Source organism: Lycorma delicatula, chromosome 1 (genome assembly GCF_047948215.1).
Source record: "Lycorma delicatula isolate Av1 chromosome 1, ASM4794821v1, whole genome shotgun sequence".
Classification (NCBI taxonomy): Eukaryota; Metazoa; Arthropoda; class Insecta; order Hemiptera; family Fulgoridae; genus Lycorma; species Lycorma delicatula.
This window is the reverse complement of record NC_134455.1, coordinates 30,956,718-30,983,906: the sequence shown is the minus strand read 5'-3', so window position 1 is coordinate 30,983,906 and position 27,189 is coordinate 30,956,718. Positions and strand designations below refer to the sequence as shown.

Here is a 27,189-nt window from a genome sequence, read left to right as displayed (position 1 = left end):
TTTGTAATAATAAAAATTTGAGCCGAATTTAGCGGTGCTTTTTGATGTTTCTTAAGCACGTTAATTTACAAAAACAAATCTTTGGGATATTTAAACTTTATCTTCAAGTTAGATAATTTTTCCAGCGATATATAAAAAACTGTATGATATCAACGCGATCAGGAATCTCTCCCCATCCAATTATTTCTGATTTCAAATTACGAAAAAAAAAAAATATATATATATTAATTCTCTATCAATTCTTTTTAATTCTTATATTATTTTAGTGGACATTAGCTCTTAAACCATTCATTAAATTAACTAGCCTACAACTTTAAAAAGCTTTCAAAATTTCATGCTCTGACTCAAAATATCCCATGAATGTTTCGTTTCTTATGACCTCCTCTGATGATTTTTATTTATTTTATTAAAATTTTAATAACTATATTTAATTTATTTTTTTTTTATAAAATAATTATTTCGAAATAACACTTTTCGAAATTTAATGAAAAAGACTTAATTGCATTAAGTAGAAAACATAATCCTAATTTACATCGTTAATGACGATGTTAAGTGATTATTTTTATACCAATCATCAGTTTTAGTAATCATAATTTTTTAACTAATAAAATATTAAGAACGTTAATCGCTGGTTGTAATTTGTACTTTACAATAGCTGTCTTGTTGTTGGCATACACAATTGTAAAATCATCAACATAGACGCTTTTGCTGATTTCTACTGGAATAGCTAACATTAGTTTATTGATGACGATCGTAAACAAGGTACCGCTCCTCAACGGCGAGCCTTGTGGTGTGCCATTTTCCAATATTTTTTCTGATGAATATTCGTTATTGACGCATACTTGGAAAGTACGGTCGTTCATATAGTTGGTAAGTAAAACTGGCAGATTGCCACGAATGCCCCATTCATGTATTTAAAGCATTATTCCACGTCACCAGGTCATATCGAATGCTTTCTGCAGATCAAAAAAGACTCCGACACAATGTTTTCTTGTGATAAATCTCTTACGTAACATGTCTTCTAAGTCGATCATTTAATCAGTAGCAGAGTGGTATTGTGGAATTCCTGCTTAATGTGAGGATAAAAGATTTTCTTTTCCTAAAATTCAAATGATTCGATTATTTATCATTTTTCAAATATTTTTCCCATAGCGCACGTCAAAAAAAATAGTATAATAACTATTGGGATCTGTCAAATTTTTATCTTTCTTTGGCACTGGAACAATATATGATTTTTCCACTGCTGCGGGTACATTCCATCCAGCCATATCTGATTATATAGTTTTAATAATCTACGTTTTGCAGTGGTATTCAGCTGCCTGATCATGTTAAAATGAATTTCATCCGACCAGCAGCTGTGTTACCGGCATTCTCCAACGCTTTCAAAAGTTCTTCTATTTTAAAAGATACATTATATGAATAATTTATTTCAATTGTGAAATTTAGTAGACCCTCAAGTTCTGTTTTATATATTCTAAAATATTTATCGTAGATAGTCATCTTGCTGGCTTCTTCGAAATTATTAGCTAGTAGCTTTGCAATTTCATTGGAAGTATCTTGAACGTCATCTTCACCCTGATGGCAAGTTATGGGAGCAAAGTTTGTACGCCCGAAAATCGCCTTCACTTTCTTCCAAACGTCTGATGCAATTGTGTTTCTGTCAGTGGATGACACGTATCGCTGCCAGGATCGTTTTGTAGAGTCTATCATAAGTCTTTTTGCATGCGCCCTGTATTTTTAAAGGCAATTAGATTTTCTAGGTTCGGACGTTTCTTAAAGGCGTTATACGCTTTTTTCTTTATTTTAATATCTTTACTTATTTCATCGTTTCGCCACGGAACGGGACGTTTCTTGAGTTTCAAGGATGTTTTGGGAATATATCTTGATGCCGAGTCAAGTATGGATGGCATTAGTTATACCGTCGAAATCGGCTTCGATAACTCCAGTAGTTTCAGGGAGTATCGTCCTAGATGTAAAGCTCGTCCAATTTGCCTTATCAAACGCCATCTTTTGGAGATGGATATATTTTTCTTGTAATGTCAGTTACAATTTACACAGTAAAATGATCTCTTCTATATAAATCCTCTTTCTTTCACCCATCCAAGTACTAACCGCGTCCGACGTTGCTTACCTGCGGTGAACAGACGAGAAGCGGTGTATTCAACGTGGTATGGCCGTTGGCAACTATGTAAATCCTCTAAAACATGGAAAGTCTACCTCAGTGCTATCGATCCACTTGCTAAATCTATACAGGACGTCGATCCATCTCTCCCATTGAAAAAGGTTCCTGAACCATCATTTAAGATAATGAAATCAGAATTCAGCAGGAACTTTTCCAATTCTCTTCCACGGGAATCTACTCGATCCGACTTCGAAAGGGAATTCTTCATTGAAGTCATCCACCTGTAGTTTGGATGGGGGAAGCTGAGAAATTAATCGTGCTATGTCATCCTCTTTGTAATCAAAACTGGGCAAGTATATGCTGCAGATAGTGATCTGAAGCGGGCATTTCATTCTGATTGCAACGGCTTTTAGATTTGTGTTTAGATCAACGGCTTCAATAGTAGCTTTAGTCGATGTTAATATGGTTACTCCAACTCTAACTCTTTTATTTGGCGATTGATCCCTATATTTTTATGTTCTTAATTGGAAATTTTCATTTCGGCAGAAATGTGTTTCTTGCAGGCATATACAAATTGGGTCTAAATCATGTACCAAGCGTTGGTGTAATTCCTCGACTATTTCCTGGTCTGTGCAGTTCAGAAGATCCTGACAAACCACAACACCTTTTTATGTATTAAGTGTGCTATGCGGATCGACATGCACAGCAAAATCGCCAATATTCTTCAGCCCTAGGATCTTCTGTGACTGTGCATCATTAATAATCTCCACCTGAAATCCATTATAAGTTTTTCTGATTTCTTTAACTGGGACTCCAGCACATTTAATTATTTCTCGAGCAATAAAAAAAGGGCTTATCCTAGAAAATTTGCATCATCTTTCGTAATTACCAATAATTTGGTTTTGGCATATTACTCTTGAAAAAAAACTCTTTGCATCATTTTCTAGCCATTTTGAATCAGCACTCTTTCTCCGTTTTGCCTCAGGTGAAATGGCTAGTTTTAAACGAGACAGTTTCCGTTAATCCTCTACCACGTTTGATGTTTTTTCAAGTTGCATGATATTTTATCCCTTCTGTAGCAAGGCTAGCCGCCGGGGTACACCTCCACTCCAGAACTACCAGCCATGGTGGTCCGGTCCGGTACTCCGGTGGAACCGACATATGTCTTGGCAGACAGCGGAGTCTCTGCACTGACTCCAGGCCCCTACACACCGAAGTTATCAGGGCTCCCATGCGCCGACATACATAGGCACCTTAACTACATGGTAGCCATCGCGGGTGGCATATGGACAGTGGAAGGGCCTCCGTTAAACCTGCAATCACTTCGACCCTGGCCACCACATCGCCAGCTCTAAAAATGGTGTGAATCCATATCCTTAATCATTACAGTTTTTCATATCTGCAGGTAACCGAAAATCTAGTCCTTGTGTTACGGACTGTAGGTGGAATTAGGCCGAACTTTAATCTCCGAGGAAAACTTTGAGCCCGTTAGCCAGCATTATGAATAGTGCATATAAGCTGTTTCCACCCTGAACGTTATGTTCCGGACGTGGGGCATTATTATTATTAACAATAATAACAATGAAGACAATCATAATTAATATCAATCATTAATTTCAATCCACTTGGATAAAGAGTTTTGCCACTGCCCTCTTTTTTCTTTATTTTTCACTTTTAATTTTAACCCTTTTCTTCAAGTTGAATATAAGAGATTAGAAGAGATATACTAGACACTGAATGTGTTATCTCTGATTCTTTTATATTGATCCAAATTCAATCACTGTTTGTTTTTTTATAATCATATTATCTTGTAATATGACCTGTCTATTGTAATTTCATACTTTAGTTCATATCTGTCTATTATGTAAGTTTGTTTTTGTACTTTACAACTCATATATTTCCCTTTCTGTCACAAGTAATATTCATATTATTACAAAATAAATATCTTTCGCTACCCAATCTCAATCATAATAAATCTCAATACATAATTTCTGGCTCTTCTCCTATGCGCCACTTGAATGACTTCCTTTATACTTCATATGACTAAGAACTACTCAAAGTAGACTGGTAATGCATAATCAACTAATTAACAGATTTTCTCTTAGCCTTATTATTGATAATTTAATTAATAGTAATAATAGTTTCTTTTGGTAAACATTTCTTACTTTCTTGCTTTCTCAAAAAACAACTCAGAATAATATATATTTCTTTGAGTTTCTTTTTTCATCTCCTTTAGCCTGTAATCATTAAATTTCTCCAAATAAATAAATTACTTAGTATTATTATTATTATTATTTATTATACATATTACACATACTTATTATTTATATATATCATTTTTCTTATACTTATTTAATAATTTAATTGTTCATTAATGATTAGAACATTAGTTTTTCTAGGTCAATTATTCTTAAATAAATATTTTATTTAGTATTTTAATTCAATCTATTTAGGTGTATTACATACCTTCTGTGGTTTTTGAGAAGATAAATGTACCATAAATCTCATGAGGATTCATATTTACCTTTTATTTTTATTTCTTTGCCATTACATTCAAAAAAATTTTGATGAATACTTTTATACTCCGGTATTTATTTACTTCAAAATAAAAACATTCAAAGATTTTTAATTACATCACTGCTCTTAAAAAATGTTTTTAATGTTTTATAGTTACAACTCTTGTTGACACGTAAACTTTCTAGAATTATTTTTCCACAAATCGTAAAAAATATAGTATTAGAAAAGGATTAGCTTGTAACTCTACATGACAGATATAGAAAGAAAGTTTTTTAATAGCCCAAAATGATGACAATGAGATTTCTGAACTGTTTTATGAGATTTTTTTTATAAAAAAAATACACAACACAGAAATATTTTAACACAGGGTTAAATTAGAAATCTGTCGAGGAATGAAAGCAGCATCCTTGATGACTTACTGTTTATTTAATCATAAGTAGAATCTTAGTAGCTGACACAATCTTAGTAGCTTAAGCACTTAAGTAAGTTAGTAAGTACTTAGTAGCACTGTAATTTTAGAAATCCATCATGATATGGTAAATAAATCAATAATTAATTCAATTTTGGTATATAAATTATGTCTAGAACCAAGACAAATATAAAGTTGTTAAGCGATAAATAAAAATTTAAGTGTAATTTCAATGCTTAACAATTAACAATTAATTCAATTACGATTTATTTCATTCTATATTAAATTTCTGATACTTATATCAGTATTTACCTGTTCATTTATCTGTTTCATTCAACAAATTTTATTTACGACCACAGTATAGTTTCTATTCCATTATTTAAAAGAAATAAAATATAATATTTTTCTTTAAATTTTAGGTGTAGTTTCATGGGGAGAGGGATGTGCTCTCGCTAATCATCCTGGTGTGTATACAAGAGTAAATAGATACATCACTTGGATTAGACACAGCACCCAAGATGCTTGCTATTGTCAGGTTTTCAATGAGATATCACATAAATCTGGTGAAGGAAGTCCTGATGAAGAGTTAGATGAATACACAGAATAAATTTGTTTAAATATACACAATAAATTTATTGTATTAAATATCACTGAAATTTCAAGGCTGAGATATCTTCAGAAAGAAAATTCAATAAAAGTACATCTCTGTTTATTTATTTATTTATTTTTTTATTTAATAAGGTTAGTACCTACGTAAACTTTAGAAAATTGTTTTCAAACAAAAATTTTGGCAATTATGTAAAATTATTAAAAAAGTTAATCTAAATAAACAGATAATATTTAATATTTAAAAAGTAATGAAAAGTGTAGGTGATACTTACCTATAAATCTTTAAAATGAAGTTATAGTTAGCTGTGGGACTGAGTAAAGCATTCATTATCAAAGATGGTCCTTTAAAAATACATGCATTCAAATCAATTTTTTTTAATTAGTTAAGCAAGCCTAGGAGCTGCAACAACTGTTGCAACTCCTCAACACTGTTTGAATTGTGAAATGTAAGATGGAGTTCACTTGATGTACTGATTAGCATTCTGCTTTCATAGCACCTGCTCAGAGTTCAAATCCCAGTAAAGGCTTAGCATATTCCACTTGTCGTCACTTATCCATCACAGATTATGTCTGATTTCCTCTAATCCTTCTTTGAATAAATATAGAATAATTCAAAATTGCATGGCAATCTCTTGGGAAATCATTTTATAGCCAAAAAAAAAGAAAAAAGTTCATATAAACATAAGTCAGAAAACGGTTCATAAGCAACTTTCGGGGTCACGAAATGTTCTGCTTTCTACTCCCTCTGTGAAATTAAATACTATTAAAATTAAAATAATAATAAGTGTTCTGCCCAAAGGCAGGTTTTCACATGGCTGCTCTCCATTCTGCTCAATTCTGTGCCATCCATTTCATTTTATAGTAACTACCTTTCCATTTTATATTACTTAATATTTTCATTCGTCTTTGACCTCTTGCTTTTCTCCCTGTTACAAATCCTTCCAATGCCATCACCAAAAGGCAGTCATGTCTTAGCCCCAAATCAACTGCATTTTTTTCTTTTTATTGTTTCAATAATAGCCCTCTCTTCTGCCACTCTATGAAGCACCTCCTCATTCTGAACTCTCCCCATCCAGCTGATCTTTTACATCCTCCAAACCCACATTTCAAAGGCCTCCAATCTTCTCTCCTCTCCCTTCCTAATAGCCCATATCTCTGCCCCATAAAGGGTCACACTCCACACAAAACAATTCGCAAGTTTTTTTTCTTAGTCACAGATCTAGTTTGCTACATAGCACTCTCCTCATTTTGCTGATTGCTACCCTTGCCCTAGAAATTCATACTTTAACTTCCTGACCACACTTCATATCTTCCTTAATGATGCACCCCAGGTACTTGAAGGATGCCACTTGCTCAACTTTATTTCACCCAATCCTAATAGTTGTCCTTTAGGTTGATTTTCTAATTATCATGCTTTTTGCCTTCTTTGTCCCATACTCCTCACAAGTTTGATTTATTCTTTTCAACATTTTATTCATCCATGTTCTCACTTTTTGTCAACACTGCCATGTTTTCAGCGAACCTAACACACTCTATCCTCCTTCCTCCAATATTTACACCCTTATTACCAGTTAGACTCTTTTCAGTTATCGCTAGTAAGTAACAGTTGAACAGAGTCGATGACATGAAACATCCCTACCACACCCCTCTGCCAAGTCTGCTTTCCTATGATAACTCATTCCCAATCTTTATTTTTACCTTCTGTGACAAGTACAGATTTCTTATTAATCTCCTTTCCCTCCAATCGAATTCTTTTTCCTTTAAGATTCTCAGCAATTTATCCCATTCCACCCTGTTAAATGCCTTCTCCAGATCTATGAAGACTACACATAAATCTCTCTGCTTTTCAATATATCTTTCTCCGATCACTCTTATTAACCCTACTGCATCCCTTGTTCCCTTCCCCCTTCTAAACCCAAACTGCTCTTCTCTGATTGATCTCTCTAGTCTTTCATACAGTCTCCCATTCAGCACTCTTAGTAGTATCTTAGCTGCAAGGCTAATGGTCCTATATTCCTCACATTTCAATGTTTTCTTCTTCTTTTCAATTGAGACCATAATAGTACTCACAAAATCTTCTGGCCAATCACCATTCTCATATATCAAATTACACAGGCTTGTGATATCTCTAATTCCTCTTTCCCCTAAAACTTTCCAGCTCAGCTGGTACTTCATTGACTCCGCATGCTTTTCTATTCTTCATTTTCTTTTAGGCATTTTCTACCTCTCTCTCCATAATGTAACAACCTTTCTCCTCTTCACACACTTCTGATTTATCTTCATTTCCTAGGATTTCTGGTCTTTTATCTACTTCGTAAAGTCCTTCCACATATCGTTTCCATCTACCTAGAAGCTCGTTCTTCCCATCAACCACCTCCCCGTCTTCTATCGCTATTTCCACTCTAGTTTTACTTTTTCCCTTTCTAAATACCAGTTCCATAACTAATCTATACATCTCTTTTCAAACTTCCCTACACTCTCCAATTTCTGAATATCTTCACACCTCTACATCAACCATGTTTGCAGTGCTTTTTCTGTCTCTCTTCTTAATTCATTATTTAGTTTACATCTTCTTACCCTCTTCTGTTCTGACATTCTTCCACTTTCTTCCTTTTTCCATTTTATCCAGCATCACCTCTATAACCCATTCTTTCTTTATCCCCCTAGTCTGATTTTTACCTCCAGCATCTTTGAGGCATTTATTAGATCCTCCTTCATATATATTCATCTCATGTTTGGATCTGTGCCCAGTTTCCTTTTCTCTCTATTTACCAGATAATTCTCCGTTAGCCTTTCCCCTTTGTCTCCATTTTTCAGCACCTCCCTATTTAATCTCTCTACACTTTTTCCTTTGTTCACTCTCTTCATCCTCATCCATAACTCTCCCACCACAAGATTATGGTCCAAATCTATAACCGTGCCTGGATACGCTTTTGAATTTTTTAAACAATTTCTATACCTGTTTTCTATCATAAAGTAATCTATCTGGTACCTCTCTCCATTTATTCTTGATGTCCATGTGTATCGGTATTTCTTGTGGGCTTGGAATAGCGCATTACCAATTACCAAAGAGTTCTCCTTACAGAAATCCACCAATCTTGTCCCTCTTGCATTTCTTATACCTAACCCAAAGTCTCCCATACCATTTCCTTCTGATCCTTCCCCTAGCACCACATTCCAATCTCCCATCACTATAATGCAAGCTCCTCTCCTTTTCCCATCTATCAGTTTCTGAATCTTATTATAGCATTCTTCAATCTCCTTATCCTGATGTTGGCTTATACATTTGTATTATCACTAGATCTTGCTCTTTGCCCTTCAGTCTCAACAACAATATTCTTTCATCAACATACCTTACTCTTTCTACACTGTCTCTCATCTGTGGGCTCAACAAAATTCCCACTCCATATTCACCACTTCTTTCTCCGCCTGAATGAAAAATTTTATACCCTCCACTCTGTAACTACCCCCTTCCTTCCCACCTCACCTCACTCAAACCCAGCACATCCAACCTATTCTTTTCCATTTCTCTTTTTGCATTCTCTAGCTTTCCTGCTTTAAGTAATATCAAAACATTCTAAGTTCCAATTCTAATTTTATCTGCACATGACCTCGACGTTTTCCCCTCCTGGCGAACCAATTGAGGAGAAGCTTTAACTCCAGATTCTTTAACATTGAATCATATGTGTTCCTGGGGAATAATATAAGGTGGTAGTTTCCTGTTGTTTTCAACCTAGACGTATGGTTGCCCAACCATATTAATAGGCCACCCCTAACATAGGAACAGATACCAACCGCAGCCACCCCTATCCTGAAGAACAGACACTGCCTTACCAGTGAGCAAATAGCAATCACTGGAGACCCTCACTATTTATGTCATTATTTTATGTTTAGCCCATGGATCAACATGGTTTACCAGGGTGTGGCCAACTACAATCCTTTAGCCTTCTTGGAGCCTAAAGTGAGAGTCGGCTGCACGTGGGAACCAGTCTTGCATGACCATCTTCAGATGTGGTCGGCATGCATAGGAAAGGTGCTATCCCTCTGGCAACCCATATACCCCCTACTAAAATTCTTCGGGTACAAATCGAGGAATAAATTTAGTGCTTCATTCTGGCTTTTGATCTAAGAGATTGAATATAAGTGGTCCCAGACCACTATCTCACTTAGGTTTTAGGAAAAACGGGGTAAAACACTAACTTTTTTGTCGGAAAATATACTTTTTTAGGTTTGGAAAAAAATAACTGTTGATTTACAAAGAAACAAATAAAAATGTCTACTTAACTTTGTAGAGAACGTAATTTTGAGAAAATTTATATAAATAATGTCTATTAAAATTTAACACAAATTTGAGAAGTTCAACATTAATTAAAAACAAAAAACAAAAATTAGAAAAAAAATACAACCAAAATACTTTTAAATACAATCAAAATACTTTAATTAGAAACAAAATATACAAACTGGATTGGAAAAGAGATACGATTTAAAACAAAACAATTTATATACAATTCCAAAAATTATAAAAATAAATTTAAAAGACAAATTCTAAAACTTATTAAAAATCTTTATTTTTTCATAGGTTGGCGATAACAACTGATCAACAATTTAGTTTACTGTCTAGCATTTGAATATTCATTTTAGCGGTGTTTGTGCTGTTATTGTTCTATCATTCATTCACAGTGGGTAACACCACAAATCTGTTTTCACTTGGAGAGTTGACTGACAATTGTTAATTTATGGTAAAGTAAATAAAAATGGATTTGCCTGCTGTGCGTTTATACTGGAAAAATTATGGAGATCGAAGAGTACCAGAACGTAAAACATTTGAGGCTTTGGAGGGCGAGTTCGGGATACAGGTATGCTAAAGCGACAAAAATTCGATGCTGGTCGTGAACGTTTTGTGAAAAATGCCAACGCTGAAGAAGCAACATTGACTGCGGTATAATTATCTTCCACCTCAACCACCAGAAGATTGTCACATATGTTTCATGTTTCGTTATGTGTGTGGCGAACGTTACGAGAGCAACATTATACCCATTCCACACAACAAGTGTACAAGAGTTATTACCATTTGATTCTGATAAACAACAAAATTTCATCAAATTACGTCGTTGGTTAATTAGAAAATGGAAACATAATCCCGATTTCCTAAGTAATATTCTGATTTCTGATGAATCCTGTTTTTAACAAAATGGTGTTACTCATCGAAACACTCACGCTTGGACAGAAGAAATCCTCATGAGACTGCTACAAGTCATTTCCACCAAACGTTTTCGTTTAATGTGTGGTGTGGTCTTCTTGATGATACTCCCATAGGTCCTTTATTCCTACCGCCAAGGTTCAAGAGAGCGGTACTTGCATTTTTTGCAAACAAATGTGATAGAATTCTTCGAAAATATTCCACTTGCAAATAGTTCTTCAATGATGGCGCACCTGCTCATTACTGTCATGATGTAATGAATCATTTAAATAATACATTTAGTAAGTATGATCGACACGGACCAGCCACCTCAATCTGCCGATCACGTCAGCGGACTTCTTACTTTGAAATACCGCTCGGATTCCGCTGGTATTTTCACACAAGAAGAATTGAGACATCGTATAACACGAGGTCTGTTCAGAAAATAACCGAACATATTTAATTACGTGCCAACGGAGATATTTATTGACATGCGGTTGGCAGCATTATATTCCGCATAACCTTCTCTGTAACCAGAAGTTCTTGGATTGTTGATATCTCATTTAGTTTTCGTGCATTGTTGTTTGAGTGTAACGTATTTAAGTATTAGTAGCAATTTTTGTAATGCCCGATTTTCGGGAGCAACAGTACAACATAAAATTTTGCGTGAGACTGGGAAAACTTTCGAAGAAACGTTTCAAATTTAAAAAAAGCTTACGAAGATGATACTTTGGATTGTACGCAATGGTTTTCACGATTTAAACGTAGTCATCAATCAATTGAAGATAACCATCGACCAGGAAGGCATTCGACTTTTGGGTGATGACACCCACGTTCAGAAAATCAACGATCTGGTGTGTGCAAATCGCCGATTTTCAGAAGAGGTTAGCATCTCAATTGAATCATGCTATGACATTTCGACTGAAAAATTCAACATGGATCGAGTTGCAGCAAAGTTTGCTCCTTGTTTGATGACCGAGCATCAGAAAGAACATCGAGTGGACATATGTCGACAACTTCTTGAAAAAGCAAATGACGATGAAAGAGTTCATACAAAACATCGTAACGGGAGACACGAAAGCTGGGTTTACGGCTACGACATTGAGGCAAAAGCTTAATCATCACAATCGATTCGCAAAAGATCTCCCAAGAAAGCACGTCAGTCTCGATCTCGTGGCAAAGTGATGCTCTCTGTATTTTCCAAATTTAATAGTATTGGGCATTTTGAATTCTTATCTCAAGGTTAAAAATTGAGACCTGCGTATTATCAAGGCGTTTTACAACGGTTACGTGAAAAATCTGCAAGAAGAGACCAAAGTTGTGGCGAGGCAACTCACGGTTCCTTCACCACGACAATGCGCCTGCACACTAAGCTTTGTCAATTCGCCAGTTTTGTGTCAAAAATCAGATGACTGTCCTCCTTCAGTCTCCTTACTCGCCAGACCTGGGTTCTTGCGATTTTTTTCTTATTTCTGAAATTATAATCAGTGACGAAAGGACGCCATTTTGAGAATATTGATGACATTAAAGCAAATTCGTAACAGATCTTAAAGGCCATTTCAAATGACGCTACCCAGGACTGCTTCAGGAAGTGGAAACACCGCTGGGAAAAATGTGTAAAATGGGGAGGGGAATGCTTTGATGGGGCAAGGACCAAACATTTTTTTAATTAATAATAAAGACTAAAAAAATAAAGTTCGGATATTTTCTGAACAGACCTCGTAGAAGCTGGAGCTACAATTAGAAATAATAATGATGCTATTAGTCGTGCCCGGCTACCATGGATTTGCCAGATTGAGCAACTGCTTGGAAGAAATCTTTGTAGATTTATCAACTACCATTTTGATATTTAATATTTTTTAGAAAAACCAAAAAATATGTGACTATTTTTTTAAAATCTATTTTTATTCATTTTTTTATGTTATTGGTAAGTTTTCTATTTGTTTTCATTTACATTATATTGTTCAAACACTGATGAAAATTTTTCTGAGTATCACTCTCCGACCCAGTTTGGGTGTTTTGTTTCTAATCAAAGTTGAACTTCTAAAATTTTACAGACGTTATTAGACGTTATTTACATAAATTTTCTCAAAATTACGTTCTCTAGTTAAGTAGAAATTTTTATTTGTTTCTTAGTAAATTAACATTATTTTATTCCAAACCTAAAAAAAGTATATTTTCCGACAAAATATTTTCGTGTTTTACCCCGTTTTTCTTAAGTGTGATAGAGGTCTAGGATCATTTTTATCCAATCTCTTCGATCAAAAGCCAGAAGGAAGCATTAAATTTATCCCTCAATTTGTACCCGAAGAATTTTAGTAGTGATTAATTTCACAGAGTGAGTAGAAAGCAGGACTAAATGTTTCGCAAGCCCGAAACGCGCTAACGAACCGTTTTCTGACCTATGTTTATAAGATTTTTTTTAAATTTAGAATGAGTTCCTGAAAGATCGCCGTGGAATTTGGAATCAGTCTGTGTGTGGAATATCCGTAGTCAAAATGCTAAAATAAAAGTAAAGCATTAAATATTTGCTTAATAAAGGGATACAGTAATAGTGCATAATAGCAATTACTGTATTATAAAGGTATTGGGCACTTATGTAAAAAATTTGATACTTACTTGAATTCAATTTCTCTGAAGATTTGATGTGAGAAACACTACCACAATAGTTCTAAATAATACCAAGTAAAATTTCATCAAACGTCATAAGAAGGCCAACAAGAATAACATAATTTTGTGGAATTTTTGCTTTCATTTCCAATCGGTGAATAACTATCAAATTTTTTAATATGTGTAATGATTCTGTCTTGCTACAAATAAGATGTTAAAAATACAAATGTGTGAAATACAAAATTATTTACAAATCAAGATACATAAATTTTCAAAACAAGTACAAAAACTTACATTTTATTAAAGAAAACATGTGTAATAAATTAAAACAAAAAACTATATAATAAATTATTCTCTAAATATTTAATTTTTATTTTCTTTAGAAAACTTAAAATATTATAATCATTTAAGGTTAAATTATGATGCACTATGTTAAAAAAAAAATCAAAAATTGACAAAAATACTTACGTAATTTAGGAAGACGCTGACTTCATAATTTTAGATTTATCTATTATAAATAATTAATATAAAAAAACTCTTTGATCTGACAGACTGCATTCACATTAAAATATGCATTCTTATTATTAAATAGTAATGCAATATTATTAATATTGCACTTTCATAAAAATACTATTTGCTTTTAATTTAAATTAAAACCAAATTAATAAAACACATGAAAATAAGTTACATTAGAGTACAATTTTATATCATGAAATAATATCTTTTAGAACTTGCAAAAATATTTTTAAGAGTTTTAAAAAATATTAATAAAAACATAATGATAATAAAGAGTGTGTACTGTAAATTTATAATTTATACCTCGTATCACATTAAGCATAATAATAAAGCTTTGCTCTGTTCTAAATATTTAACTAGAATGAGAGTTAGGTTAGGTTAGGATAATTTGCCGAAACCCACCGGGTTGGTTCAGTGGTGAATGAGTCTTCCCAAATCAGCTTATTTGGAAGTCGAGAGTTCTAGCGATCAAGTTCTACTAAAGACAGTTACATTTATACGGATTTGAATACTAGATCGTGGACACCGGTGTTCTTTGTGGTTGGGTTTCAATTACCCACAATCTCAGGAATGGTTTACATGAGACTGTACTAGACTACACTTCATTTACACTCATACATATCATCCTTATTCATCCTCTGAAGTAGTACCTGAACGGTAATTCCCGGAGGCTAAACAGGTAAAAATAAGAATGATGAATTGCCAGCCTCCGTGGCGCGAGTGGTAGCGTCTCGGCCTTTCATCCGGAGTCATGCCTCATCGGAATCCCGGTAAGGCATGGCATTTTCACATGATATTGTCATTCATCTCATCCTCTGAAGGTTAATAAAAAAAAAAATTAGGCTGAATTAGGTAAAAACAGCATTTCTAAATATATCCTAAAAACAGCACATTTTTTGTGGATAATAGATCACTATGCTAAGAAATCACTACCTTACAGGTAAGTAAATGAAAGTTGTGCTAACATTACATCACTTTTTCAGATCATCAATTATTAAAATTTTAAATGATAATATACGTTAAATAAATCATCTACGTGGAGCAATTTTTAATTTAATGTTCACCTACAGAATTTCCTTAATTCCTAATGAAACTGCAACTCTATAATGATCCATGGTAAAGGTAGAAGTTTCATTTATGAAACAAAAAAAAATCTAATTTTTTAATTATTGATTTTAAAATCAATCATAGTCTTAGTTTGAAGAATTACAATTCACTAGTAAATTTCATTACTGGATTGATTTTTGTTTGGTGATCAGTAGAACTTATCAAATCATTACAAGTCTTGTTAAATATGAAAATATAATTCAATGTTTGTATTTAATATAAACATTAGCTTTATCATTTTTTTGGTTTTTCTGAGTAAGCATAGCAGATTCTGATCACATCATTCTTTATTAAGGCTACATGAAATCACACACAATTTAATGGTGAAAAATAGAGATATAATTTTATAATAAAGCTAAGCACTTTACTTTTTGCAAAAATCTTTTCTCATTTAAAAATTTTCAAATAGGCCTATATATTTCTAAATGTTTCAATTACATCATTTTATTTATTAATTATATTTTTAGTATTAATATTCTTGTGATAATATCCTGTTCAATACCTGTCCAGGCAATTACATATAAACGTTTAATTTAGTTAATTGTAGGGTTTTTTTTTTTATAAGTTAGTTTGAGTAGAATTAAAAAGAATATAATAACTAGGAGGGTGGAAGTAAAAATATAGATTATCGCTTAGTATGTTTTAGTCTGTGTAGTTACTCTTAAAGCATAATGGAGAAAAAGTGGAAGGATGCAATGAGACTATAGTCTGTGACTCATCACCTGTCAGGATAAGGGACGAAGCAAAGAAGAAAGCAAAAAATTATAACTAAAATAAACATATTGATGCATGCATGCAGGCACTTATGTGCAGAGAAGGTTCCATCAAGATACTTCTGTTTATAGTATATTTGAAAATTCAAACCAGAATTGAAAATAATATTTGCTATACTGGTGTAATTATAAAATCAAGCATAATTTTTTGACAATGAGCATTTACAAGCAGATTGCAGAACAAGTAATTAAAATCTGTAAAGTTAACAAAGTTACAATAATGAAAAATTCAAATTTATATCTTTACTAAAAGAATCCCTGTAAAGAAATAATTTAGCAGCAGTTTTTTTTTTGACGATGTCTTGAGTTTTCTTTATTTTACACTTTAGAGTAATAACCGTTTATTTTACACTTTTAGAGTACTTTAGTAATAACCGCCAATTTCCAATAACTTTGTTCCAGGTATGTTCTAGTTTCCAATGACACAATGAATGCATTTTTTTTAACTCAATAAAATATTTATTAAGCCAATTTTTAACTTTGCAATATCAAATTACACTTAAAAATTTATGTATGATTTTGGTAATCTCTTATTTAAAATAATTATTAATATAGAAAAATGAGCACCATGTACTACTAATTTTATTCATAATGAATATTACTGAAAGAATTTACTTTTTATTCCATCATTTATATTCCTTGTTTATGCATTTTAAGTAAACCATCAAAATAGATCCTTCCCACAATTTCATTATTCATCATATCACACTCACTAACTTACTATCACAGAGAAAATCAAAGATGAGAATAGTATAGCAATTTCAAATAAAAAAGAACCCAGAAATAAAACACTCGGTTAATAGGAAGGAGTGCGGTTCTTACTTAAGAACTGTTGAGATTTATTTCAACTCTGTTGATGGTTAGGTTCGGTCAACTACTAATTGTCCAGGGTGCCTATGCAGTCCAAGTTGATTTAAGTAAAGTTGTCGAGAAACGGAGCCTCGATGTTCTTATTCTGCAACACCCGTACGTGGTTAAGGGGGGTGATCTGCCAGGTTTTTCAGGTCGGAATAAGTTTTTGATTGGTGACAGTAAATTCGCCATGCTGTGCAGGAAGCATTTAGATAACCTCTTCATACGGTAGGCCTCTGACATGCATCACGTCATTGTTAAGCTAGCCGTGAATGGTCTGCACCTGGTTGTCGTTAGTTCGTACTTTCAGTACAGGGATCCCAGTGCACAGCATTTGTAAAGATGGGATAGGATTGTTAGGTTGATAGCGGGTCGTCCTATTCTTATGGGAGATGATGTAAATGCCAAATTGCTTCTTTGGAACAGTGGGATCACGGATGATGGCGACGAATTCATCGAAGATTTCATCGCGCAGCATCATTTTGATGTTTTTAATGTAGCTGGTGAATTGTCTACTTTCGCCGGTGCATTTGGTTTGCGGAGGGCCTTCCATGGTACCAACATTGATGGTATCATTGGCAAGGATATCCCAAGTAGAATTCTTAACTGGTCGGTAGTCGATGATTGCGAAAGTGATCACCGGCTAATAGTTTTTGAATTGGTAGGTTGGCTGCGCGATGTATTTGGGGAATGTTCCTGTTCAGCAGGTACGCTTCCTGCACAGACGTGCAAATTGGTCTAGGTTTTCAAATATTCTTGCGGCCAGGCTTCGAGTTTTTGCTCCAAGTCTGGACGAGGTCCCGTTAGATGATCTGGGAGAGAATTTTTCTTCTGCGATAGTTGAAGCCACTGAGCAGAAGCACCAGAAGCACGGGACGAGAGAAACAGCTACTCTCTCTTTTCATAAGGTTTGGTCTTCTAAACGTAATTCTTGGCGCTCTTTTGTACAAGAGCAGGGAAATAAGGACCCATAGGGTGTTGTTTTTAGAGTACTTGGTCATAAGCGGAAAAAAGACATTCTTCTGTCGGCTCTGTTGTTTTTAGAGTACTTGGTCATAAGCGGAAAAAAGACATTCTTCTGTCGGCTCTCTCGACCCAGGATGGAGTTGTTGTTGATAAAAATCGTGCCCTCACTCTTCTGATAAACAATCTGCTTCCAGATGATACCGAGGTTGGTGAAACCTCGTATCATCAACGTGTTCGCAGGGAAGTTTTAGGTTTTCGCACTGAGAATTTGTCTTCTGAAATTACTGAGGCGGATATCCGTCAAGTAAATTGAGCCTGGTTAGGAATAAAGCCCCGGGATATGATGGTATCACAGTGGATCTTCTTGTTTGCACGTTGCCTGTGATTCTTGGTCCTTTGACTAGGGTTTTTAATAGGGTCCTTTTTGCTGGGTACTTCCCAACATGTTGAAAACGTGGTGTGTTGAAATTGCTCTTCAAACGTGGCGATAAGGATCCTACTATAAGTTCTTCATACCGTCCTCTGATGCTTTTGCCTGTAGTAGGTTACGTTTTTCGAGAAGGTCTTGTACCTCGGCATTAATTATAGGTTGACTTCTAACCATATGCTGATGGACGATCAGTATGGTTTTTGCCCCGGCAAGGGCACAGAGAACGCAATTCTTAGGGTAATGGATCTGGCTTCGTCCAGTGAGTGCAGATATATTACTCGGCGTCTTTTTGGACATATGGTCTTCAATAACTTGTGGTGGCCCTGCCTTGTATCAACTTCAGCAGCGTAGGTCCACTGGGCAGTGGACCACTGGCAGCAGGGCAGTGTTCTAGGTCCACTCGTCTGGGTCGTTGAGTTCGATTCTCTCATGCGATTGTGGATGCCCAGTGGCAATTCACGTTCCGAGATAGAGCTCAGAGCGACACAGACATATAAGGTACTAAGGTTGTGGAGTCTTCAGCATAAGATGGTATTCATTGCGGAGAAAACCACTATGATGTTTTGTTAAGAGTCGCCTAGCCGCAACTCGTTACCCACGGGTTGTGATGGACGGCCTTCCGATTAGGTATATTACCGTTAAGAAGTATCTGGGTGTCATCCTTGATGAGAGGGTTCAATTCAAGGAGCACCTTCAGTTTGTTGTGAAGAAGACCATCGATGCCTTCTTTGATGTCCGTAGAGTCAAACATCCCGATTGGGGGTTGTTTTATCGTACCATGCATATTGTTTACAGAGGTGTCTGTGAGGCCATAATGTTGTACGCTGCGCCCTTCTGGGCTCATCGTTTACAATTCCAGTGTTATAAGGATTTGGTTTGTTTGGCATTTCTCCCGCCACCAACCCATTAGGTCGCCCTAAAACATACGACCAAATGTCTGTGCCACAAACGGCTGCTGAACCTCGAAACAGTTTAGCGACCAGTATCCTAAATAGCCCCTACAGCAATGTTATAGGGATATTCTTTTCTGAGCCCAGTGTCTTCTATTGTTAGCTGTTGTCGGTGGCTACAGAAATGCATCAAGAGAGGCAATCTCTGTGATTGCCGGCATTTCCCTTTTACATTCTAGCTACGGAACGTAGCAAGCGGTATATTTCCAAGAAGGAAGGCCTTCTTACTTCTGGACGTATGCGAGAAATTAAAGACCAAGGTTTGACTCTTGGCAAGCTAGGTGGAACGATTTTTGTACTGGTCGATCCATGCATGGTAGCTTAGTAGTGTAGAAACCTCAGGTTCAAGACCAGGCCGACCAGTCCTGAGCATGAGCAGCCTCGTCTTGAACCTGAGGTTTTTTCCACGGAGAGGGCCGCCGCTTTCCAGTTAAATTTCCCTCACGCAAGCGTCTATCTACTACAAAAAGCATAGCAAAACACGACTTTGTTTTCTTCAATAAATCAATGCATTAAAAGATTGGTCCTGAACCTGAGGTTTTTTTCACGAGCGCTGATTGGTCAAGAACCTCAGGTAAGATCGACCGCCACTTTCCAGTTAAATTTTCACCACCCGCCAATTTTAAATCCAAAAAGTCTCCATTTTAAATAAAATGTAAAAAGAGGGCGTATCTCGAAAACGATGTGTTCTAGACAATTTTTAATGCGATTTTGAAAAGATTAATCGGAAGGGTGCTTTCCAACTTTTTGAATCGATAGGCACAAGTTTCACCCGCCTACATCCAGCCGTTCTCGAGATACGCCCTTTTCTCATCATTTTTTGAAATTGATGATGAAATAAAATGAAAATGTGTTTTTTACGACTCGGTTAACAGTTTTAATCGCTTTTAAATTAATTTTAAAATCTGACATCATTACTTTCAGCGAAATCGGGATCAACGCATTAAAAACTGGTCCTGAACCCGAGTAAATAATTCAATACATTAAAGAAGATTCTGCCAGTATTTCAATACATTAAAGATGATTGCACAATACTCGTTAATTAGAAAAGAATAAAAATAACACATGATGTCATGGGGAATCCCCACTCGTTTACATTCCTATATAAGTGAATGTTAACATCAATAGCACATCATTATTAAAATTATTTTCATTATAATAAGAATGCAAAAAAAAAAAGAATTTTGAACGAATTGATAATGCTAGTGTAGTTTGTTATAAAAATTTGTCCAACAAGTATGATTTGTTGGTTTCATTACATGATTGTTGGTTATACGATTTAATTACATTTTTAGACAATATAAAAGATGATATTGAACAATTATAGAAAAAATATATTTCTTATCAATTTAATATAGAATTAATTAGTGAATATATTAAAGATGTTTTTATTTCATATGGAAAAAATCTTTTTAAATCAAATAAAGTGGAAAAAATAAAACTTTTCGTGGAAAATAAGTTGTTTATTGAAAGCGCTTTTGATGGTTTATTTGAATAATATTTTGAGCCGAAACACAAACTAAATAAAAAAATATCTGTTTCTGAACTGAGGTTACATATTCAAATACCAGATACAAAACAAGCATTAGGTGGTTCTTTAATAAAACACTCGTGGAATGTTGGTGAACAATTTTTTTTAGATATTTATGAATTTTTAATGGATATGAAAGATGAGGTTTTTAACGCTAAAAGAATACAGTTTGAAAAATATAAAGGAGACAATATTAAATATTATATAGTCGTTGTTGTTTAGTTGGAAAAATGTGTGGGTGATAATGTGATTTTTTTTTAAGTTAACTTACACAGCAGCACTCGATTTGCTTTAAATGTATGTGAAAATCCAACCGTCTTGAATGAACAGTAACGAAAAAGGTCTTGAATGAAAAAATTAACGAATCTTTTGAAAGATTTATTCAAATGGGCAGTGGTTGGGTTATGAATAAAATATTAAGACTGGATCTTTCAATATCAGAATTCGACCCACTTTACGGGGGTAATAGTACATATTTACAAACACCAGAAGCTTTATTAAATAAACGCGTTATAATACATGTACAAAATGATGATGAGAAATGTTTTTTATGGTCAATTCTAGCACATCTATTTCCCATCAATAATAATCACAAGTGGCGTGTTTCAGTATATAAACAATTTAAAAATCGATAAAACATGAAAGGAATAGAATATCCTGTTTGTGTTAAAGATATTGATAAATTTGAAGCACAAAACCCAAAAATTGGTGTAAATGTGTTGTGTTAAGTCGAAGATGACAAAGAATCGTTTAATCCTAATAATGTATATATAAAACGTGTGAATAATAATCGAAAAATTGTCGTTTGTTTATTGTTATTAACCGATGTTAAATTAATTCGCTCCCATTATACTCATAATAAATATGACAAACGAATATAATGGTTTATCGAGGATGTTGAGTGGTAATAAAAAAAGTCCTAGAAAACGCGAATATTGCCCCTATTGTTTGTATTGTTTTAAATCTTGGTTACGTGAAAGCGAAGCTAAAGAAAAGCTTGCAAAACATATTGAAGATTGTAAACAAGGAAAGGTTCAGAGAATTCAATGCCCAAGGAATGGATTGGCGTAGGAGAGAATCGCAGACGAGGAAATGTAGTATCGTAGACTATTCTTCAACATTATGAGTGCCATTTGTTTTATATGCAGAATTCGAATCGTTTATAATTCCAAACCATATTGTAAACCCCGAACCGGGTGCTAGTAATACTACAAAACCACACACCCATAAACCATCTGGATATTGCTATGTAATCGTCGAATCGAAAATATACAGGGCCACTACAGATGATGACAAGGTAGTTGAAAAGTTTCTCGTTAATTTATGTAATAAATACGAATATTTCAAAAAGGAATTGTCAACTAATAAAGAGTGTATTATGAGTGAAAAAGATCAAAAAATATTTCAAAATGATACTAATTGTGTTATATGTGGAGATGAGATTAATGTAATCGTGTAAGACACCATTCTCATACATGTGGTAAATTTATTGGGGCGGCTCATGAAAATTGTAAACACGCAACATTTATTCCAGTTGTATTTCATAATTTACGCGGTTACGATTCACATCATATTGTATTGGCGCTGAAAAAATTAAAGGATAAATTTGAAATTTCTTGTATTGCAAACAACAGAGAAAAATTTATATCTGTAACACTCAAGAATGAAATATCATACTGATTTATAGATTCGTATCAATTTCTATGTTATAGCTTAGATGATTTGGTGCAAAGTTCATTTGATCATTGTCGTTCATATAGTAAGTATAGGATGAGGTTTTTTAAAACGACATTTCTCAATTTGAAATAAATTGCGAAGAAAAGAATAAACAAATAGAGTTGTTTAATATGTTGATCCGACGAAAACGTGTTTATCCCTATACGTATATTACATCGGCATCTGTTTTCAATGAAAGACAATTACCACCCATCGAAGCGTTTTATGATGATTTAAAGAGAGAAAACATCTCTGAATATGATTATAGACATGCGTAAAACGTTTTAAAATTAAGTTTTAAAATTAAGACACTTGATGAATACCATGATTTCTATATGAAATTGGACGTTATGTTGTTGGCTGATGTATTTGGAAATTTTCGTAATAAAATGATTCGCACAAACAATTTGGATCCTTGTCATTATATATCGGCTCCACATTTATCATGGTTTGCAGCATTCAAGGCAACAAAAGTACAATTGGAACTTGTTACAGACCCTGATATGTATTTGTTTTTTGAAAAAGGGCATTCGTGGCGGGGTATCGATAATTCCCAACCGTTATGCACTGGTAAACGATCCCAGTATAGACAACTATGATGAAAATAAACCGACGAAATTTATTAAATATTGTGATGTCCGATCTCTTTATGGACAATGTATGATGGAACCGTTGCCAGTATATGGATTCAGTTGGTGTGATGAAAATGAACTCGAATATTTGTTTACAAATGTGCAAAATGTAAAAGACGATAAGGAAATTGGTTATATATTGGAAGTTGATTTAACATACCCTCAACACTTGCACGAAACACACAGAGATTATCCACTTGCACCAGAGAGAAAATCCATTCCCAATAATATGCTTTGTCCATTTCTTTCCGATGAAAAAGCACCGTGTAAAAAACTATTATGTACTGTGCAAGATAAACACAAATACGTCTTATATTATAGAACGTTAAAATTGTATATTCAACAGGGAATGGTGATGACGAAAACACACAGAGCCGTCAGTTTTAGTCAATCTCCGTGGTTGAAAAATTACATTTTGAAAAATTTCAATGCATGGTGAAAAAAAGTCTATAAACAATTAATCAACAGTGTTTATGGTAAAACTATTGAAAATGGAAGAAAGCGAATCGATATGCGATTAATCAACAATAAATTAAAATTTAAAAAATTAAACGCCAGCCCAAGAGTAAAACATTATTAAGTAACCGCGGCAGCATCGTTTTCTTCACCCCAGGACTGACGCCTCCGGGAAGAGAGAGAAATTCAACCAAGTAATCCAGGTCCTTCTGAATTACTTTCGCAAACTGGGCAGAGCTGCCAGGTCTGCCCTTGGCCTTAAGAAACTCCTCCACAGCCGGCGGTGTTTTCGCCCGGGTGGGAGCCATGTCCATCGCGCTCGACTCGTCGTCAGAGGAGGTTGACGGCACAGGCGCCGGCTTGCGCTTCCGCCTGGACTTGCGGACCTCCTGGAAACCTTCCATGACCGAAGATCCCCTATCTAAACGGATTCCTAACACGCTAAAACAGACTAACTGTTCTCGCTGTCGACCTACCACTCTGGATTTGGCAAGCCCACAAATCTGACAGCTGCCCGCAGCGAGACGGGCAGCCGGAGATCCTTATGTACCCTGTCACTCTTTGTACCTCTTGGCCGCTGCTGGATTGATTGATTGCAATACTAACAAACGTACGGCAAAAAACCACTGATTACTGCCCTCGCTCTGAAAAGAGCGCGAGAGGACTAAAAGACAGAACCTTATCTCGTTACAGGGGCTTACGACCAGCAGTCGTTGCCACCTTTCAGCCGAAGTACGCGTCGCACAAATCTCAACCAAATACCACCGTTGATTGAAGCAAATAGAAATGAGTCTGAAATGAAAATGTGCAAACTGTGTCAACATCCTTAAAATCAGCAGAGCCTTGATACTGTCGGAAGGTACACACACGACAGAGAGCCAAAAACACTGATAGTAAAGATTACAGCCACAGCACTCTGGCAACGCACTCACGGAGACCAGAGTAGCTCTCTAGCCCTCAGCAAAACGAATATTGTAGTTCTCACGAAGAAGCGTATTGAAACCCTTCTCTCTCTGCGGGTCGAGGTAGAAGTTGTTGAGACCAAGCCGGGCGCAAAGTACCTCGGTATGATTGGCCGGAAACTCATCTTTGCTGAGCAGTTTCGTACAGCCGCCGACAAAGCTACGAGAGTCGTAACTGCTCTCAGCCGGCTTATGGCGAATTTCGGCGGACCGAAGGCTAGCAGACGGCGGTTGCTGATGTCCACGATGCATTCCATCCTGTTATGGATCGGAAGTGTGAGCCCAGGCATTAAGAGTTGCGAGAAACCGGAAGCGGCTCGCGCAGGTGCAACGCACCGCAGCCTTGCGAGTCGCTTCCGCATATCGGACGGTCTCTGAGCCTGCAGTACTTGTGGTCGCCGGCGTCATACCCATTGCTATTTTAGCAAGGGAGCGCCCCTTGCTGATAAGAAGAGCTCGTCGCCATAATAATTTGTTTAATAATAAAAAAATTATTATGGTGACGAGACGGCTCTTCGAGGTGCTCCCGGAATTTTATCTACTTAGTGTGGTTTTTTCAGTTCTTAGTGTTGTTTTTTGTGCTTAGTGCTTGTGAATGTGTTTTGTTAGCATTTGTAAGTAATATTTGGTGTTTTTTGCGATTTATGTATTTTAATTGTAATATTAACTCTCACATGCTTCTTCTTTTTGTCTCCTGTTTTTCTTTATTTAAAATGTTTCTTATTGCTACCTCTTAATTCCTTCTTCCCATCTTGCTTCAATAATAGTCAATTTTTTTGTTTTATTTATTTTTTCACAACGTGATAATTATAGGTTAAGCGGCACCAGCCTTCCCTCGGAAATGCGTCCTTATTTCCGTTTCCTTCTTCATGCGACCACGTGTCTAACCTACAAATCTACCACGTGTTTATAGGTTACCTATAAGCACGTGGTAGATTTCAAGAAAGGAAGTCTTGAAGACTTCCTTTCTTGAAGAATTTTTTCGCTAGACATGCTTTTAACCCCTGCTCCCCATCTCCTACTTCTATTTTTTTTCTTTTAGTTCTTTTTATTTATTATAATTTTTTTATTTTATTTACACGTATCCGAATTAAACTCTTGTTGTTTTACCATCATCGTTGTTGTTATTTTATAGTTATTATTTTAATATTATGGTTACAATTAAAATAATTTTTATTATAATTATACGTTAAGCTATGCTTCCATAAGCGCTTAATTTCCTGTTTTTAATTGTTGCTCGATTAATCATATAATTATTATTAATTCAGAATCTAACATATGAACATTAATTACATTATTTAAGTATGTTATTTTTTTCCTCTTAAAAAGCTGATTTATTGTAAATTATTTCACTGATTGATTTTCAAAATTTCTGATTATTATTTGATGTACAATCTACTTTTCAAATCAAAGTTATATTTTTTTTATTTTTTAATATTTTTATTATTAAGTTAATTTGTAATTTTATATAACTCTTGCTGTAAGGCAGGTATTCTAAGACGTCCGTCTTTTAGTTTCAATTTGTTCACCTTGGTTACTGTTAAGGTGTACGTCATGGCGGGCAGTTCGGACTCTTGTTCTCTCTGCAAACAACCATTCTATGGCAAGTAGAATAATCTTCGATGTGTCAGTTGTTGTTTCCGTTACCATATGACATGTCTGAAGATTTCTAAAGACGAATTTCAAAATTATCAAATGCACAATTTTAAATGCAACAATTGCATGAACAATAGTTCCCTTGTTGATGGAAAAGTACCAAATCAAAAAAATACTTTACAAACAGCAACAGATTTATCTGGCATTAATGAAGCGAGACCCCAGGAATATTTTGACTCTGTAACACGGGTTCTACAATCATCTCTTCAGGTTAGACTCACTGAAATTTTAAAAGTTTTGAAGACAAATTTCCTCTGTTTATGAAGAAATTAAACTACTCAGATCCGAAAATCAAGAACTTAAAACTATAATTAGTACACTTATAGGAATGTTCCCCTATCATCCGCGACGCACACATCTGAGTCTGCCAGCGCATCTACACAAGAATTCAGAACGCGCAAGGGACATAAGAAAAATCATCGAGGTAATAAGATGATATCGAGTGACAGTCCGTCTACAAGTGTACGCACGGGCTGCAGTTTGGACGATGATTTTTCGGGTTCTTAAGTCAAGGTTCCACTACCTGTCACCATTATTAATAATAATGTTAATAATGATGTATCCTTGAAAAATAAAAAACAAAACAAAACCGACAATGACAAAACAGTTAATCACCCATGGATCAGTGTTGGAAAAAACGGAAAAATTTCTTCTTCAAGTAGTGCTGGTCACTCCAAGTCTGTCGATTCTATAGTTAAAGTCCCTTACAAAAGTAAAAAAAACCTAATCAAATCCGCTAGTTTAAAAAGAAAAATTAATTTGGTCTCCTCCCATTCAAAGAAGAAAAAAGCCCTATTCGTGACCAGATTCAATACTTCTGTTACCGTCGGCGAAGTGGAGAATTTTTGCAGTGATCTGAACTTCGACTACATCAAATGCAGCAAATTGCAAACACGATTTTCTTTCTACAACTCTTTTCACATTGAGGTGTATACCCAAGACATTAATAAAATAAACGATACTAGTATTTGGCAAGAAAGTATTTTAATTTCCCCCTTTTTTTGGCCCTTGAAAACTAACACAAATACGAATTCACCAGGGAAGGATGGTAATACTAATACTAATGGCTAAAGTGTCAATACTGTATCAAAATGTTCGTGGCCTACGTACTAAGTCTTCCGAGGTTTACGCAGATTTTACCGATTCTGATTATGACTTCATTGCACTGACGGAAACTTGGCTATCGGACGTGCATG

At 35.0% G+C, this 27,189-nt stretch overlaps 1 protein-coding gene across 1 annotated transcript in view; it reads left to right on the top strand.

The window, feature by feature from the left end:
• Positions 1-5,678, top strand: part of LOC142318071 (trypsin-like) — a 78,611-nt gene extending 72,933 nt beyond the window's left edge. The window contains exon 7 of the mRNA XM_075354593.1: positions 5,468-5,678. Coding sequence (XP_075210708.1) covers positions 5,468-5,655 — 188 coding nt within the window. The 3' untranslated portion in view covers positions 5,656-5,678. The remainder of the gene's footprint in view (positions 1-5,467) is intronic.
• The last annotated feature ends 21,511 nt before the right edge of the window (positions 5,679-27,189 follow it).